The sequence below is a fragment of the Salarias fasciatus genome, chromosome 8, assembly GCF_902148845.1.
Source record: "Salarias fasciatus chromosome 8, fSalaFa1.1, whole genome shotgun sequence".
Classification (NCBI taxonomy): Eukaryota; Metazoa; Chordata; class Actinopteri; order Blenniiformes; family Blenniidae; genus Salarias; species Salarias fasciatus.
This window is the reverse complement of record NC_043752.1, coordinates 6637633-6654580: the sequence shown is the minus strand read 5'-3', so window position 1 is coordinate 6654580 and position 16948 is coordinate 6637633. Positions and strand designations below refer to the sequence as shown.

The 16948-nt window shown below is 44.7% G+C and overlaps 3 protein-coding genes across 7 annotated transcripts; 2 read left to right on the top strand and 1 right to left on the bottom strand.

Moving 5' to 3' along the window:
- Positions 1 to 134: 134 nt before the first annotated feature.
- On the top strand, positions 135 to 2159 carry LOC115393556 (histone H3.3). The gene is made up of 4 exons (XM_030098599.1): positions 135 to 244; positions 931 to 1068; positions 1669 to 1822; positions 1900 to 2159. Exons 2-4 carry the CDS (start codon positions 941 to 943, stop codon positions 2026 to 2028), a joined length of 411 nt encoding a protein of 136 aa, XP_029954459.1. The 5' UTR covers positions 135 to 244; positions 931 to 940; the 3' UTR covers positions 2029 to 2159.
- Positions 2160 to 2570: 411 nt separating this feature from the next.
- On the bottom strand, positions 2571 to 10082 carry LOC115393555 (uncharacterized). Of its 5 annotated transcripts, none has more exons than XM_030098596.1 (19): positions 9830 to 10082; positions 8970 to 9119; positions 8005 to 8128; positions 7773 to 7902; positions 7520 to 7627; positions 6895 to 6970; positions 6669 to 6825; positions 6529 to 6574; positions 6390 to 6448; positions 6267 to 6302; positions 6134 to 6186; positions 5834 to 5966; positions 5541 to 5755; positions 5355 to 5400; positions 5193 to 5258; positions 5058 to 5117; positions 4879 to 4964; positions 2719 to 2813; positions 2571 to 2646 (listed from the first exon to the last, which is right to left on the bottom strand). In XM_030098596.1, the coding sequence occupies exons 4-19, from the start codon at positions 7807 to 7809 to the stop codon at positions 2612 to 2614; spliced, it is 1308 nt and encodes a 435-aa protein (XP_029954456.1). In that variant the 5' UTR covers positions 7810 to 7902; positions 8005 to 8128; positions 8970 to 9119; positions 9830 to 10082; the 3' UTR covers positions 2571 to 2611. The 5 variants fall into 5 exon arrangements, with proteins under 5 accessions (XP_029954456.1, XP_029954455.1, XP_029954454.1 ...); XM_030098595.1 differs by having other exon boundaries at positions 8005 to 8118; XM_030098594.1 differs by lacking the exon at positions 8005 to 8128.
- A 265-nt stretch (positions 10083 to 10347) lies between these two features.
- On the top strand, positions 10348 to 16880 carry LOC115393733 (butyrophilin subfamily 1 member A1). Its single transcript, XM_075410430.1, is given in 12 exon segments — positions 10348 to 10429; positions 12035 to 12126; positions 12217 to 12315; positions 12398 to 12455; positions 12458 to 12504; positions 14335 to 14484; positions 14643 to 14783; positions 15140 to 15191; positions 15944 to 15970; positions 16214 to 16240; positions 16322 to 16807; positions 16810 to 16880. Coding segments are annotated over 11 exon segments (1221 nt in total). The 5' UTR covers positions 10348 to 10429; positions 12035 to 12063.
- The last annotated feature ends 68 nt before the right edge of the window (positions 16881 to 16948 follow it).

The following is a 16948-nucleotide window of genomic DNA, read 5'->3' as shown; positions in this document are numbered from 1 at the left end:
TTATAAAGATTCAAACCACATCAAAAAAATAACAATATAAAATGTACTGTATTCTGATTGGCTGAGAAAAATGTCACTTCAAAGAACAAGCCAATAAACTTGCAGGGGTGTGCCCTATGACGTCACGAAAAGTACTTATATTCAGCTGCAACCCCCTCCTCCAACTAGAAGTCGTTATCTGCGGTGACCGCTGTATTGGAGTCGATTACAGATATTATCTTTTAAACCGACTGACATCCTAGAGGTAAGGGGAAAATAATTTATTAATGTTAAGCGACGACAAATTGTCGGGATTGAATTTTCTGTACTGGCTTTAATTTGTTTTAAAATCGTCGTTGAACGTTAACGCGGCGGCATGCTGATGGCTACGTTTGCTAAAAATAGAACAATAGAGGCTGGTGAAGGCTGTGGTTCCTCCTTTACCAGAACACATAAACAAGGCCGAGATATTTAATCGAGAAATTCACCGGTATCCTGTCTTCGGGTTGGTGTTTCCATTATTGATGCATTGGGAGTAATCGGTTGTTTTTGAAGGGGATAAAACTCGTTCAACTGAAGACTGGCGAGGAAGAAACGAGAGAAGGGAAAAATGGCGAAGATGAGCGGGACTGTTGGACCGCCATTAATTCTCATTTCAATAGAGTTAAACGAGGCGGAAAAACGAGTTGTTTTACAAATAGACTCAAAGCGCGCTGGGTCTTAAAGCAATAGTATCTTTAGTGATGATTTGTTGTTTACATTTTCTAAGATTATGTGGGAGGTTATGTTTGATTAAAAAGCTCGTCGACTGCCTTGGTTTTTTTTTTCGGGGGGGAGGGGTGGTGAGCTGCCTGTTAGCCATGTTAGCATCGTGAAGTGCGCATGCGTCGAGCTGCAATCCATCTGATTTTGATATTGTGCCGCTGACAATTTTCTATCTCTGCTTTTCAGCAAACACGACATGGCTCGTACCAAGCAGACTGCCCGTAAGTCCACCGGAGGAAAGGCTCCGAGGAAGCAGCTCGCTACTAAGGCGGCCCGGAAGAGCGCTCCGTCTACCGGAGGAGTGAAGAAGCCCCATCGTTACAGGTGAGGTTTGATTTAGCCCCCAGAACCCCAAAATCAAAACACCACTTTATTTTTAAATGGATGAAGTAAAATCAAAATAAACGGTTAAACTGATGTTATGAAAGTCTCACGTTTCCGAGGGTGCTCAAATGTATCGTATGTGACGTCATCGACATGTCTGAACATGCAGATAATGAACAGTTTGCTCGAGCTACGTTTTGTATTTAAAAAAAAACATCACATGTTTTCAGGAAGTGCTGAATACTTTACATCCAGTCTGTATTTGTTGTCTAAAATATATATTTTTAATTTTGATGAATATGCTGCGGTTTTGGAAGTATTTGAGCCACCAATGAGCAAGCTCTATAAGCGCTGTCTCAGTCCTTGGGCTCTGTTAATTATAATCAAGGGGCAACAATTTGCTGATTAATATGACACCTCCACGGTGAAGATAGAAAGTTGTGTGTAAATTGACATTTTTGGCTGGTAATGGATTGTAACGAGTGATACAATTAATGATGTTTGTTGCTTGAAGAGATGTAAAAACCTTTTGCAGAAAAAACTGACAGGTTGTTTGGATTCAGAGGGAACTGTTGTGAACTAGTCTTAATTCTGTTCCAGGCCTGGTACCGTGGCTCTGAGGGAGATCCGTCGTTACCAGAAGTCCACTGAGCTGCTCATCCGCAAGCTGCCCTTCCAGCGTCTGGTGAGAGAGATCGCCCAGGACTTCAAGACTGACCTGCGTTTCCAGAGCGCCGCCATCGGGGCTCTTCAGGTAAATAAATAAAACCACACAGAATCTCCGTGAGTCAACCAGAGCAGTGTTTTAATGCGTTGATTTTCTTCCAATAGGAGGCCAGCGAGGCTTACCTGGTGGGTCTGTTTGAGGACACCAACCTGTGCGCCATCCACGCCAAGCGTGTCACCATCATGCCCAAAGACATCCAGCTGGCTCGCAGGATAAGGGGCGAGAGGGCCTGAGCGGCCGGCGGCTGACCCGCCACGACAAATTATCCCGTTTGTCGTTCTTAAACCATTTTTGTGGACATTTATTTCCTGGGTTTATTTTTGATAAGTTTCTTTTTGGATTTTTTTTTTTTTCTATTGTATCTTAGATTGCGACAATACATGAACCATTCCACACGCCTGAGTACATGTTAGGGTAGCAGTGGGAGCGTCGATTTCATCAGGGTGCTCGTACTAAGTGTAACATTACAGCAGATTGATAGCGGGTGCTGGGCTCCTTCTGGGGATGGAGTTATTTTTCCCCAACGCGAGGATGAATTCTTCACATCTTCCACATGGAGGGGTGGGAGGTACGCCACTGCAGCGTGGGAGTGTCGGCTACCTCAGCTCACCCCTCTGTGTCCTCTGGATGGCTTTTTACATGTTTTTTCCAACATAAAACCTTGGCAGCTACATTTAATACTATTTATGAAATGTTGTCACATGTCTTTCTATTAAAGGTCTTTATGAGTAGAAGCTACTGTGTTCTGCTTATTGATTTAAACACGGATAGTTTTTTGAGTCACATCTTTTTATTTACACTGGAAATGAGTCGATCTCATACGAACCACTCGGTGTGTTTGAAGCCAGTCGCTGCAGGAGAGAAGAAACGACTGAACATGGCAGCTGTAGTTTGTATTCGGCGACACTGAAGGCGTTACTCACCGATCCGACACACCACCTCCTCGCACTCCTTGATCCCGGCGGCTCTGAACGCCACGCAGCAGAATCCAGTGGACTGAGGGGTTTCTGGGGAGTCTCTGTGAAGACAGCCAATCACACGTCTGGATGAGACGAGTCCAGCCAATGGAGGACGACACCCCGGCTCATGTTGCATCGCTACATCCAGTCTGCTCGCAGGGGCTGGACTCAAACTGCAAGACTATCTGTAGGGCTTTGATAAGAAACATTGTTCAATGCAGGAAAAAAAAAATAGAATTGGGGCCAAATAATGCACTCTAGAACAGTGGTGTCAAACATGTGGCCTGTGGACCAAGTTATTCCATAATGCATCTTTTGAATATCTCACTATTTCCAATAATTCCAGGCATAAACTTGGTTTTGTTTCCAGTCTGCCATGTTCAGGAAGCTGTAAGAGCCGAAGCGGTGCTCATAGAGGTCGATGGACTCTTATCTGGATCAGTCAGACGTTTGACGGGTGTGTGCTGGACACGGGGAACGGAGATAGTTCACTTTGGGAAGGTCCCGTTTTCCAGTTTACAGCTTCCTCGTGACAACAACAAACAGGGACCTGAACATTTCCAGAAATCACAGATAGGCCTAAAAGTATGTATAAATTCATCATGAAATTCAGTTTTCACTGGAATAAATATGACTTTCACTTATAAGCCTTCACAGGAGATCTATTTATCTCTTAGTAAAAATGGCTGAAATCATTGCCGACACTTTTCATTTTAGTTATCCTTTTATGTTTGGTGAATTTCAAGCACATTTTGCTGTTATTTAGTCTCATTTTAGAGACAAAAATAGCACCAATCACATGTCGTTCATCAAGTATTTAATCATACAGAGAGTTAGTGGAGATCAAAGTGCTATAAGTGCAATAACCTGATGATAAATTAACAGTTTCAGCTGTATATGTTCAAGGCATAAACTTGGTTTTGTTTCCAATCTGCCGTGTTCAGGAAGCTGCAGGAGCCAAAGCGGTGTTCAAAGAGGACGACGGACTCTTATCTGGATCAGTCAGGCGTCTGATGGGTGTGTTCTGGACACACAGGTGGGAACGGAGATAGTTGACTTTGGGAAGGTCCCATTTCCCAGTTTACAGCTTCCTCGTGACAACAACAAACAGGGACGTGAACATTTCCAGAAAAACAGACAAACAGGCCCCATCTGCTTCTGGGAGGAATCTAAATCCTCTCACTTTTCCACAGGGAAATTCCCAGTCTGACTTTATTGAATTGCAGCTGGGAAAAAAAAAAAAGTTCTAAAAACTGTAAATTTTCAGTGCTGATCAAAATAAGTGTGATCATAATTTAGACTATAGTCACACCACACATTTTGATTTTGGAACAGAGTTTAATCTGCATTCAGACTTTAATTATCGCTCTTCTAACAGCAGTGGTTTTGAATGTGTGGCTCCTCCTCTGGGGGGCACTAGAGAGCTTCAGGGAGGCTTTCACCCATCAGGGCAAAACTATTTTACTAAAAAAAAAAGAACATTTGTTGAGCTGAAGTGGAGGCAAAACTGTAATAGTTTTTGACATTTGCAATATATATATATATATATATATATATATATATATATATATATATATATATATATATACTGGGGTGCCAAACGTAAGGCCTGTGGACAAAAAACGACACACATGATGCTCCAATCCGGCTCAATAATCTATATTATTAAATTATAATTTAACATTATAAATATCATTCATGTCATAATGAGAAAAAAATCAGACAATGCAGCAAAAAATACTACTTAATGTGTGACATAAAGCAGCTTATTTTATTATTTTATTATATGTACATCTATTAGTTAGTTGTACCTTGTACTTATTTCTTTTCAAATAGGAAAAAAGGCACCCCACCCAAGCAGCTCTGTGTCGCCCCCTAAACAATCTCAACGTACAAACTGTTTCATAATAAACCCATTAATAGTGTAATGAGAGCTAACTGTCAAATTTTAATGGATGATTATCAATAAAGAGTATTTGGCTCCTTTTTTCATTCTGCACAATGTCTGATGAGCTGTTAGTCACTATGACAAACATCAAACGTCCAGTTAATGCGTGTGTACATCCCGGCTCGGTCACATGCTCAGTGTGTGTGTGTGTGTGTGTATGTAAACGTAATACTCACGCCACACAGAACGCAAATATGGTGTAATCCGGCTGGGCGAACCTGCCCACGCAGGAGATCTCTGGATAGTGATGCTCGAACAGCTCCTGTGGAGGAGGAGGAGGCAGGATACAGCCTGAGGACTTATCCTTAAGAATTTAACCAGAAAAAAAAAACAAAAAAGAGAGAGGTTTACGCACCAGTTTGGAGTTTCTGTCGGTGCAGGTCAGATGCGTTTCCTTCAGGTCGAGCAGCACCTCCTGCAGAGACACATCACAGCGTCTGAGTCGCTGGGTTTTTACACCCGGCTCCATGATTTCGGCAGCTCCTCTCACCTTGCTGGGCTGCTTCTGCTGGAGCACTTGTGGAATCGCGTGCTGAAGCACTTCTTTCCCTCCAAACTGGGGGAAAAAAAAGACGCAAATCAGGATTCGGCTGTCGCAACATCAACGTGCGGTAAATGGTTGAAACAAAGTGATTTTTTGTTTTCTTTTTACCATTCCTATGTTCGCTTTTCCCAAGAACTGCACGATGTACACAATCCTGGAAGAAGAAATCACAGATGAGGAGGATTTTCCTTCAGGACATAGATCACAGGAAACATTCACACAGCAGTGTTTCAAATGAAAATGTCTCTTGGAGGGACTTGGAGCTCCGCGGTCGTGCGGACAGGAAGTACTCGCCTTCCCTCTTTGAGACACTGAGACGGAGACGGCCTGTCCCCGCTGGGGGTCTGCTGGGGGGCGGAGGGGGGGCCCAGCTGCAGGGACGGGTTCTCCGTCCTCAGGGCCCGCAGGAGTTTGATGAGTGGCCGATAAACCGTCCCGTCGCGGGCGCGCCAGCGCATGATCCGGATGGACAGCGGGCAGCCTCTGAGCCGGGACAGAACCACGCCCGCCTGGGAGGAGAGAGCAGCCGCCCGGAGCGTGAATGACGACTTCAAAAACACTGCGGTTCACCAGGCGGGTTTCCTCACCTGTCCGTTTTTAGAATTCCTCAGCGACGTCCCGTTGATTTCATCAATAACGTCCCCGGGAGAGACGAACTTATCGACGTCAGCCTGGCTGCCGGGCGTCAGGTCGAGGATGAAGACACGCCCACTGAGATACCTGAGGGGGCGGATGATCATTATTACTGATATTTTTTCAGGAATGGCAGTATGGAGGGATGCTAATCGGCCGTGAGCATCAGACACACAACATATTTTATGCAGAATTTTCTAATTATTGTTATTATTAAAATATTAATAATTCTTTGTAGGGTTGATGATACAAACCTCAAAACGATCCCGACCTCCCGACAGGGCACCACTTCATAAATCTCACACACCTACAAGAACACACAACCAGGTTTTCACTTTTTTGTTTTCTTTTTCAAAACAATCAGCTTTAATGAGATTCCATTCTTACCGGGAGGAGCCAGCTCTCGTCTAGAAAACTGCAATTCTGTGCAAAGAAGACACACCTCAGAGCTGGACTGAAATGTAGTGAGAATTTTAGAGGTTTTGGTTCTATGATATTGAAGCAATGTACCTCCATGTCCAGTTTGAACTCCATATGGGAGAGAACCAGCAGCAGGGACATGAAAGGCTCTGAAAAAAAAGGAAATGTTGATATTAGATCAGCTGTTGATGCTGAAGTGGAAACATAGAAGACCGAAGATAAAGCTCACCCACAAACTCTTCGTTCCTCAGGATGGATACAGCCGGGCTGTACCACTGCAGAGAGGGGGGACAATGTGGAACAGGTTCCTAAAAGTCTTCCAGAGGAGTGTGTGTATGAGTGTGTGTGTGTGTGACGGGTGTGTCTGACCTCCAGCACCCGCGGCGTGTGCAGCAGGTGTGTGAAGAACTGAGGCAGGGCCCTGCGGTTGAGGGCCAGCCGGAGCAGGTAGCGGCCGCGGCCCTGAGCCGAGAGCAGCTTCCTGCACACTCTGGTCTGCTCCACCGCCAGGGACACGGCGGACAGCCTGCGCACGGCCACACGGGCGTCAGAGAGGAGGTTCCACGGTGTTCTACGACGTGCGGGACGTTCTTACCTGCCGCAGACGTCCTGGTGAGGGAGCTGATCGAAGCACTGCCAATAATCCCGCTGCACCAGACTGAGAACAGGCTCTGCAGAAACACAGAGTATTATTAAAAAAAACTGTACAGAACCTCAAAAAATATATATTTTTGATGAGAAATTACTACATTTTTCAACATTATATCTTGTTTTTAACAAGCCTCGTGGACCAAAATACAGTAAAATGTCCAAAAACCCATGTCCTCATGCATGTTTCTACAGACTCATCATACAGCTTGGATCCTAAAGCTGCACCTTCAATAAATGTGCATTATTCCTAATTAAACACCACAACAATCTCAGTGATCTCAATGAATAAGTAATAGCACCGAGTTCTATAGAGAGGTAAATTGTACATATTGCACGGCCCAGATTGGACACTCCAGTGTACTGGTTTTGGCCCCAGCGCTGCACGTTGGACACCAATGCAATCCTAAAAGGATGTGTGTGTGCAGGATGCATGTTCTCCCTGAGCGTCTCCTCCCTGAATCCGTGCACATGCATTAGAGAATAGAGATGCATATGAATGATGAGATGTTCTGGGTACATGTGAGGGAAATGGGATGTGATGTGAAGGCATTCATCTTATCGACACTGACGCTGGAGCCCCTTCCTGAGCACGAGCTCCAGCAGCTCGCAGCACGAGGCCAGGTGCGGGTTGGAGTCCGTCACGGTGTCTCCATCAGCCTGCAGGTTGAGGACGCACACTGCGAGAGAAACGACAACAAACAAACAAACAAACGCCGCACAGCTGATCGGCTGCCTGACAGCTCCGTATGTTTATTTCTCCCGACACGCCGCGCGACCAGTCTACGTTACATCGAAGGATTAAGATCTGATCCGGATGCTTACCTTTGAGGGTGCCGAGCAGGGGGTCTTTAGGGGCCATGATGAGGAGGAAGGTGCGCGCGCGCGCTCAGCCTGCTGGCATTTAAACACCGGGACACGCGCACAGGTTGCACTTCCGCGTGCCACCTGTTCGCTGTTATTTCCGCACGGAGAGGAAATAAAGATCAGATAAACGGCATTAAATAAATCTGAGGGAGAAAATTACATAATGAAACGTGCGCGCACTCAAATGCACCTGTTCATTGATCCTCTTTTCTTTTTTCTTTCTGCCTGAGATAATAAACAAGCTGTTTGTTTGCTGCAGCGACCTCTGCCGGACTGTTTATGCACTGCATCGTCACCGTGCCACCTTCACGGACCTCATGGAAATACATGACACATTCAGGGACCTCATGGAAATGTATGTTGAGTCCACGAATAGCTCACGTTAGCTAACCAGTTTTATTAATTAAACTTAGAAAATAGAAAGGGGCAAATAGAACAAATACAATGTAAACTGGCTTATTTTGCTCCAACAGAGTGTTTCTTAATCATGTAACTGTAAATAATATTCACTGGAGCTACAAACTTGATCCAAATATAACAGCTGAGAAACATATTGCTGATATCGACTTGTATTATATAATCATCATTTGCTTTATTTGCAATAACTTTTGCTTATTTGTGATTTCATTAAACTTCAGAATGTTCTTTAAGTAATCACATACTTTCTTCCCCTCAAACTGAATTGTACTTCTTCAATGAAGAGCTGATAATGTATGACAATTTTTTATCATTTCATATATTTTACTCAAATTATTTTTATTCTTTTGAGCTTAGTCATTCCAGTTTTGCAGGTTTCAACTTTTTTTAATGAACAATTTTAACGTTTGAGTAAAACAAGTCTTCCAATTCCAATCTAACTTTCAGAACTTTATTAACACTTATTTCAATTTTTATTTTTGATACATTGAAATGGTTGAATAAAGACAATGGAAATAAATGACAGTGTTATTAGGTGCAGAATTTCCCTAACAGGACAAGCACTTGGATTTCAGTAATGGCATGAAAGCCGTTCTTGTCCCCCTCACAGCTGAGGTTGTGGAATTTATTGGCCTGCTTTGCCAGGTACTGCCTGTGCTGCCCAAGATCTCACATTGCAGCTGGTCAGGAATGGCTCTCACTGTGTTCTCATTAGAATGGTACAAGAAAAGCACTGACCATTCTTCAGCTGGTTTAATTCCTGTGGTGGACTTGGCAGAAGGCTGGATTTTTTCTGAAAGGTGCTGCTGTGTGATTCCAGGACCTTGGGGCCTGGACAATCCTGTGACTTTTGTTCTTTTCACTTTAGGTATTTTGTTTCTTGGATTCCTGAAAAAGAGATTTTTTAATAGTTACATGAGGACGTGTACCTGGACACAACACACATTATGGCAACACACATTATGACAGCTCAGGCTACCCATAGGCTGTTTAGTTCCTCTATTGTCTGCATTAAAATAAAAGGCCGTTCACGCTTGTGCATGGGCTCACTGATCTTAGCTTTACAGAACAAGAACAAACGAAACATAACATTATGAAAGTTTAGTCTATGTATGATTTTTCTGATGATTAAAAGACAGCTCTAATTCTATCTATTCATTATTCAGTTCCTGTGATCAGGTATTCCTGTCCCTGATGTAAAAATGCAACATCACAATAACTCTTCCAAACTCACCTTGAGGAAACTTTTTTCTATAATGATCTGGTTGGTAATTTTTGAGGATTTATGAAGTAAAATATAAAAGGTTTAAACATGGCCAAATTTTAAGTTTGTGAAAATATTATGGAAACTTTAATGATCTGGATAACAGGACAGACATAGGAAGCAAACTGTAGATTTAAACTGAAGCTTTGAAAAGGGTTCCCACTATTATTTTTAATAATAATAAATCTAAGCCTCATTCTTCAGTCTCAAGCTTTTATTGACAAAACACCCATAAACCATCAATAATACATATTGATCAAGCAATTTAACATGTTATGAGGGATATGAAGACTTTATTCACACAAATTAAGACTGAATGTCACAGAAAACTCACCTAGGGTTTTCCAGTCATTGAGCCATCGTCCATCTACACATTTTGGGGACCTTAGATTTGTAATTTTAATTCTAAAATAAACCCTTTCAAACTTTGCACAGTGGTTCACCTTCTGTCAAACCGGGGACGATACGATATGATCCTCCTTCCTTTTCTTCCCCCTCCTCTGTCTCTTTTCTATCTGGTTCTTCTGGTTTATCCTCTTTCTTATCTTTCTTTTTCTTCTTGGTTTGTTTGTCCCGCTGTTGTTTACGTTCGCGTTTTTTTCCATTGGTGACTCTAACACCCAAAATGCAACGCGACATGACGTCACAGCACGTTCGCTGTACTTCCGTAGTCCACAACTCAATTCACAAATCCGACCACCAGGGGGAGACACGCTGAGGTTACCGCGGGCAGCTGGCGCCCCCTGGTGGTCTGTCTTCAAACTGCTGCTGGAGGCGGACGGAGACCGGAGCCGCAGCTTCAGTCTCAGCTGAAGGAGCGTCGGAGGAGGAGGAGGAGGAGGAGGAAGAGGAGTAGGAGGAGGATGGAGGAGCACTGAGCGGCTCCACAAGAGAAGAAACACCGCACAGGACGCAACATCTCTCCGTTTATCAGGTCAGTCTTTTTGCTTCTGTACATTTTAAATATGTCGTGTTAAAATGTGTTTGTCACCTCCGTCAGACTCACAATGAACCTGACAACCGCTGTTGGTATATCTAAAGAATGCACGACTGGAAATGTGTTAAACTTTTTGGCAACATATCAAAATGATTAATAATAAGTTAGTATGCAAATTATCCGTATGTGTGTGTGAGCAGTGTTGTTGTTGTGCACTGTGCATTGCAGTCTTTGTGTTTTGACACTCCCGATATAGAAAAGTCACTACCTGTGCTGCACAGCAGTAATCCCGGATTTGTTTCTAATCTCCCAGCTCCCCTGACTTCTCCACGCTCAGACAGAAATAAACACGCACTTGTGCACACAGGAGTCACTCAGTTGTCCTCCTCCTCCTCCTCCTCCTCCTCCTCCTCCTCCTCCTCCTCCTCATCATCATCATCATCATCATCATGAGTGTGATGGAGAGGCTGATTTACCTGCTGTCTGCAGACTCAATCAGGATTTGAGCATCATTTCATGCAGTTAGTGGGTCAACAAGCCTTAATGTGTGTAGAAATTTAATTCCAGACAGTTTTTACATGTGATTTCAAGTCAGCAAATAGTGAGTTTATCTTGAGCTCTTCAGATTAATATGGATTAGCTCAAATTGATATATGCTGCATAAATATGACTAATAATGACATTGTGTGCTGCATGCTGAGTTCATTAAACCTTTTCAACCATTGATTGCTCAGTGGAAATGTACAGATATGGAACTTCTTATTTTCAAGTCCCTTCAAATGACAAAAAAAAAACAAAAAAATCCTGCAGTTTTGTTCTTGATTTACATTCAAAGCTTGTTGTTTACAGAAAGTTTCTTGTTGGTTTAACTCGGGCTGCCAGTGCGGTGGTGTGTGTCCTCTCAGATGCGCTCAGTGCTGCTGAGAGCTGCAGTGTTTCCACTGAAGTGTTGGAGAGTCGCTGCCAGCATCATTTTTGGCTGAGCTGCCACCTCGCCTCGTCCTCCATCTGAGAGAACAGTAAATCCCCCCTCAGTGCATCAAACGGGGGGGAGCTGCTGAATCAACACCCCCCCCACCCGCACGCCTCCCCCGCATTGTCTCCTCGGGAATGTATTTTCCAAGTCAGAAGTGTTGATGAGACGAATCGACTCACACGTGTCTGGAAATCCAGTTAATGTCGAACATTCTCCACAGAGTGACACCCACACTGTCACTCCTCCTCCTCCTCCTCCTCTTCTTCCTCCATCTTCCTTATCTTTCTACGCTTTCTCCCCCAACTCCGTCATCTACCTCCTCATCTTCCTCTTCCTCCTCCTGTCCTCCTCCTCATCCTCCTCTCCCCTCATGACAGTTGTAGTGTCTCTTAATGAGCTCTCTGTGGACTTGATGTGATGAAACTTCTGCAGCAGTCTCTCTCTCTCTCTCTCTCTCTCTCTCTCGCTCTCTCTCTCTCTCCTACGTTTTCCCTCATAAATTAGCCGTTTCTGCTCCCTCATCGATTCGTGTGGGGGCCACAGCAGCTCAGTCAGCTTGCAGCTGAGTGCCAGCTCACTAAATCTCTTCGTTCTCTCCCTCTCTTCTTTAAATTGTGGCATCACAGAGCATCCAGCTCCCTCTCCGGCTGCCAGCATGATGAAAGAATGCCTGCAGTTCCTGGTGGAGCCGGCCAAAAAGCTGAAGATCCGACTGAAGGCACGCCACACGCCTCTAAAAATCTGCCCCCAGTCATGTTTCGCCCCAGTTTTCTAATCTAATCCTCCTTTTTTTTTTTTTGTTCTCCAGGAGTCTCGTAAGAAAGTGAAGCTCGACAAGAAGGAGCCTCTGGTGGAGAGTCAGCTGTTCATCATGGAGCTGGCTCGAGAGCTGAACAGGATCTGTCAGGTGAGCGCCGCTCAGCTCTCCTCCTCCCGTTTTGTTTTTTAAAGCGATGACTCTCATTTTCTCACTCCTCCCACCCTTCCAGAGGTCAAACATCCTCAGCCACATCTGGACCGGCGAGGACATCTGGCCGTCCGGCGTGTGCAGGACTTCATCGTGGAGTGGGCGGCCACGCTGGAGAAGAGAGTGAAGGTACGGAACCCGGCGAGACGGGATCGCTCCCTCTGAACCTCTGCCCACTAATTAAAACAGCACCGACCAATCGATCCACGTAATCCTGCTTTAAACGGGCTGACGCTGCAGCTTTCTGAGATTCTAAACTGAGTCCCAACTGGAGGGACCCAACCCCCACAGGGGACATTGGAGATCCATGCAGGGGGTCGCAAAACCTTCCGAAGTTACACAAAACTGCATCTTTCATAAAGGTTGACATGGTTTTCATCCTTGGAATGGAACCACACAACACAAGTGCATTTGATCGAATGAACAGATCAAGTTTGATTTCTGTTACAACTGACTCTCAAGTATAAAACTATGTTTCTGGAAAGTTGCGAGGAAGAAATGTTAAGCCACTTTGTCGAGCTTTCAGCCGTTATTTCGTGTTTTTAATTCATCGTTTTTAAGCTCAGATTAAACAGGAAGAAAAGACGCGGCCCGATATGACCACTTTCCCATTCAAAAGTTCAAAGGATTTAAGTAATCGGAGATTAAACATCAGCAGTCTTTAAGCCTTCCGTCGTGCGATGAAAGCTGTTGACAGACAGTTCTGTGACCGAGCGGACCCCGACACGACCTTCTGACGCAGTCAGAACTCCGGGGCGGCAGATTGAGCGCAGTTCACAGTGTGCCGGCGGAGGTGTGACGCGTTGAAGTGTATTTATGCTGATCCCTTCTCAACGTGGTGGATATGGCTCAACTTAAACACCTCAGGTACTTCCTGATACGAACCGAGCTTTAGAAAGTTAGCAGTGGGATTAAAACCAGACAGATTGATATTATAATAACTTGATTGACTCATTTCTGGGTGTTACTTTGAGCCACTCACAGTTACACCATCGTAATGACACTCTGTATTTATTTAAAGTTAAAACAGTGTGCATCTTTTGATTCTCATTAATGTGTAAATGTTCATGTTCGTTTCATGTAAGCTTGTCATTTCACTGCGTCTCACTCAGAACAGCGCTCCGAGGCCTTCGCCGGAGAGGCTGTTTATGCCTCTCAGCCTCACAGTTGATTCCACTGACTCATAAAACGAAATCTGTGCCATCTCCGAGAGCTCCCTGCAGATCCACGGATCACGTTTAAAGCTTCCTTAAGACCCGTTTTCTGGGTCACTTGAGTTTGTCCACAAATCGGTTATTGGAAATTCACACTAAAGCTGAGATTCCGAGCCTGACGTCGGGCTGGTTGAGCCAATAATGTCATGAAATAGAAACACATCGGCTCATATGTGTCTTCACTGAATGATTATGACGATTACCACTTCCACTGTATCTATTGTTGACCAGCAAACTGCACAAGAACCTGCAAAGAAACCGTATTTCCAAGAAATGCAGCCCTATTTTTATTCGTTTGGCCGCTTCACTTATGTATTAAATTATTACAATTTTGGTAAAATGTAATCACAATAATGGATCATAACTGTTATTATGATATTGGCTCTATTTCATTGAAAAAGGCCCACATTTTTACTTTAGTGGTCATCATTACAAGGAAAAATGACACTTTTTTTTTTTTTTTCTCATTGACCTTTGACTTTGACAAAGGCTAAAATTATATTATTGACAGGTATTCTGCTATTGACTAATATTACTTTAAAATGTCCCAAAATTATTTTATTATTCCATTATTTCATTAAAACAGGCTGAAATGATCATTTTATTGGCCATTTTTACATTGAAAACTTCCATTATTACCTGAAAAAGTCAGAATTTTTTACATTATTGCCAGACATAATGTTATTGGTTATCACAGCGTTTTTCTGTAGTTTTTACTGTGCTGACAGTTTCTTCTTTTATTCAGCAGAAAATCCTCCCGTCCGAGTACCAGTACGAGAAAAGAGACTGGAAAGGTCACCTTCTGTGCATGCTGGAGGCCGGGGGCGAGTACGACATGGGGCCCCATAAACGGGTCATCCTGGACTGGACGCGGGAGATTAAAGCCAGATCCCAGGTGACTGCACACGGAGGATAACGTGCGCCGCACCTCGCTTCCCGATTACAGCCTGACCCAGTTCCCCGCTCGCACCCGATCGGGATGATTAAGCTAAACCTTGCCCTTGACCGTCACCCCGTCACACCCAGGTGTCTGTGCTCGCTTCCCCCCCGCAGCCCGCCGTGTGGCCGGGGGAGCCCGTGCTCATGGTGCTGGACGACCTGGAGTTCCAGTGGAAGAGGGGCCGCCTGCCCAACCTGCTGCCGGCCGTGGAGCTCATCCTGCTGGCCGTGCTGAACGCAGACAGCCCCGTGAAGGTCTGCGCGCTCCTCGAACACGCCGCTCTAATTGGCCCCTGTTGAATATTCATGATGCAAACTAGTTCATCCTCTCTCTGTTTGAAGCCACCGCCAGCCACTGAATAATCAGCCACTTGATTAAATGTTAAAAAGCCTGGAAAAGGACAGAAATTTACTGGGTGCAGGATTGCTGTGTGACATGCAGTCATTACTAATCCCTTTATCTCATTGTGCGGCTCACCTTGGCCTCACTTAACTGATGTCTCTATTGTCTGGACGTTTGTGTGTGTGTGTGTGTGTGTGTGTGTGTGTGTGTGTGTGTGTGTGTGTGTGTGTGTGTGTGTGTGTGTGTGTGTGTGTGTGTGTGTGTGCAGGAGGATGTGACGAAGCAGTGGCTGGTTAGGAAGCAGAGGAACCAGAGGATTGGTGAGTGGAGTGAGTCACACCTTCAGCATATGTGGTGGTTTTAGTAGAATATATTCATTCACATACCAACAAATATGCTTATTCAGCAGAAAAAAAAGGAGCAGTGACAGAGGACGTATTCAGATGTCAGACTTTCGTGAAATAACTAATAAAACAATTTGTGTTGGACTAACATATTGCATATTGACTTTTTTATGTCAAGATCATGTTTTAGGTGTCAATGCATGTAAAGAGATAAAGTTGTTTTTGTAATTTTCTGGCTCCATAAATTTTTTCAAAAAGAAATATGCAGCCAGGCTCACATTATAAAGACATGTTTCCAGGAGCAATATTTAAAATTCTTAATCGAAAACATTTTAAGTTGATGTTAAAATAATCAGCACTTTCAAGGAATAATCTGAAGTTCACGAATGATCTCCAGGTTGTAAGTTCTTGTAATTCCACTTTCTGCCACAAGGTGGTACAATGAGCCACTCAAGCTTAAAAGGTAGCAAAAGCATTATTTTAACATAAATAATAAATAATATATAAATATATATAAATTGAATGTTTTCAAACTTCATTGATATGAAGTGATTGATTTGTTCAAAAAGTGTCAATACCCAACACACACCTAATCATGTATCTAATGATTTCATCTAAAAATCCTTGGACATAATCAGTGTTTTCCAACATTTTTTCTTGCTGCAAGATGTTCATGTCAACATGGTTTCTTACATCTTTTTAATAATAATGATGGATTTCTCTTTCAGATGCTGTCCGCTACATCCCCCACGGTGGTAAGTGAACGACCACATCCATCCATTTTCTGCACCATCAGCATCCAATTTAAGTATTTGTGCTGAGAAAAATAAATCATCGTCATTGTCAGAGAGCCAAGGAATCAAACCAGGAATTCTCTCACTGTGAGCCGAGAGTGCCAACCACTTCACTTTGAGCTGAATTCAATTTTGCAATGATCCAAGTCACAGTTTAATCGGTTATGTAAAAGAAAGATAAGTTGTGTTTTCTTCCCTCTACAGTGTGGAACTGGATCTGCGACGCAGCAGGTACGTTAAACTTCCACTTTCTCAGACTTTACAGTCAGATGTTGGTATTTGCCGTCTCACTGCTGCTCTTTGACCCCTCAGAGGACGTCAAGCTGGACCCGGACACCGCCAACCCGGACCTGCTCATCTCCGACGACGAGAAGCGCATGCGCTGCGGCCTGGAGCGCTGCGACGCCCCCTGCTGCCCGCGGCGCTTCAACGGCTGGTGGTGCGCGGTGGGGAAGGAGGGCTACGCCTCCGGGCGGCACTACTGGGAGGTGGAGGTGGGCGAGCGGGACTGGCGGCTGGGCGTGGCCAAGGCGTCGGCGGTGAGGCGGGGCTTCCGCTCGCTCAACACGGAGACCGGGTACCTGACCCTGCGTCTGGAGAGAGGCACGGACCTGAAAGCCCTCACCGTGCCCGCCGCCCCGTTGCCCCAGGGCCTGGCGCCCCGGAAGGTGGGGGTGTACCTGGACTACGAGCAGGGCCAGCTGTCCTTCTATGACGTGGAGAAGCGCTCGCACCTCTACACCTACAGCGAGGCGTTCACGGAGGAGCTGCACCCGCTGTTCGGAACTGTGGAGGTGGTGAGGACCTGGTGATCAGGCCGTCGGACCTCAGACAGCCGTGCCTCTGCCCCGGACCCTGCCTCTGGAACTGAACCCCCAACCCTCAGTCCTGATCCCTCAGCAGCTCACAAAGTCTGTGCTTCTCTGTAAGACCCCGTTT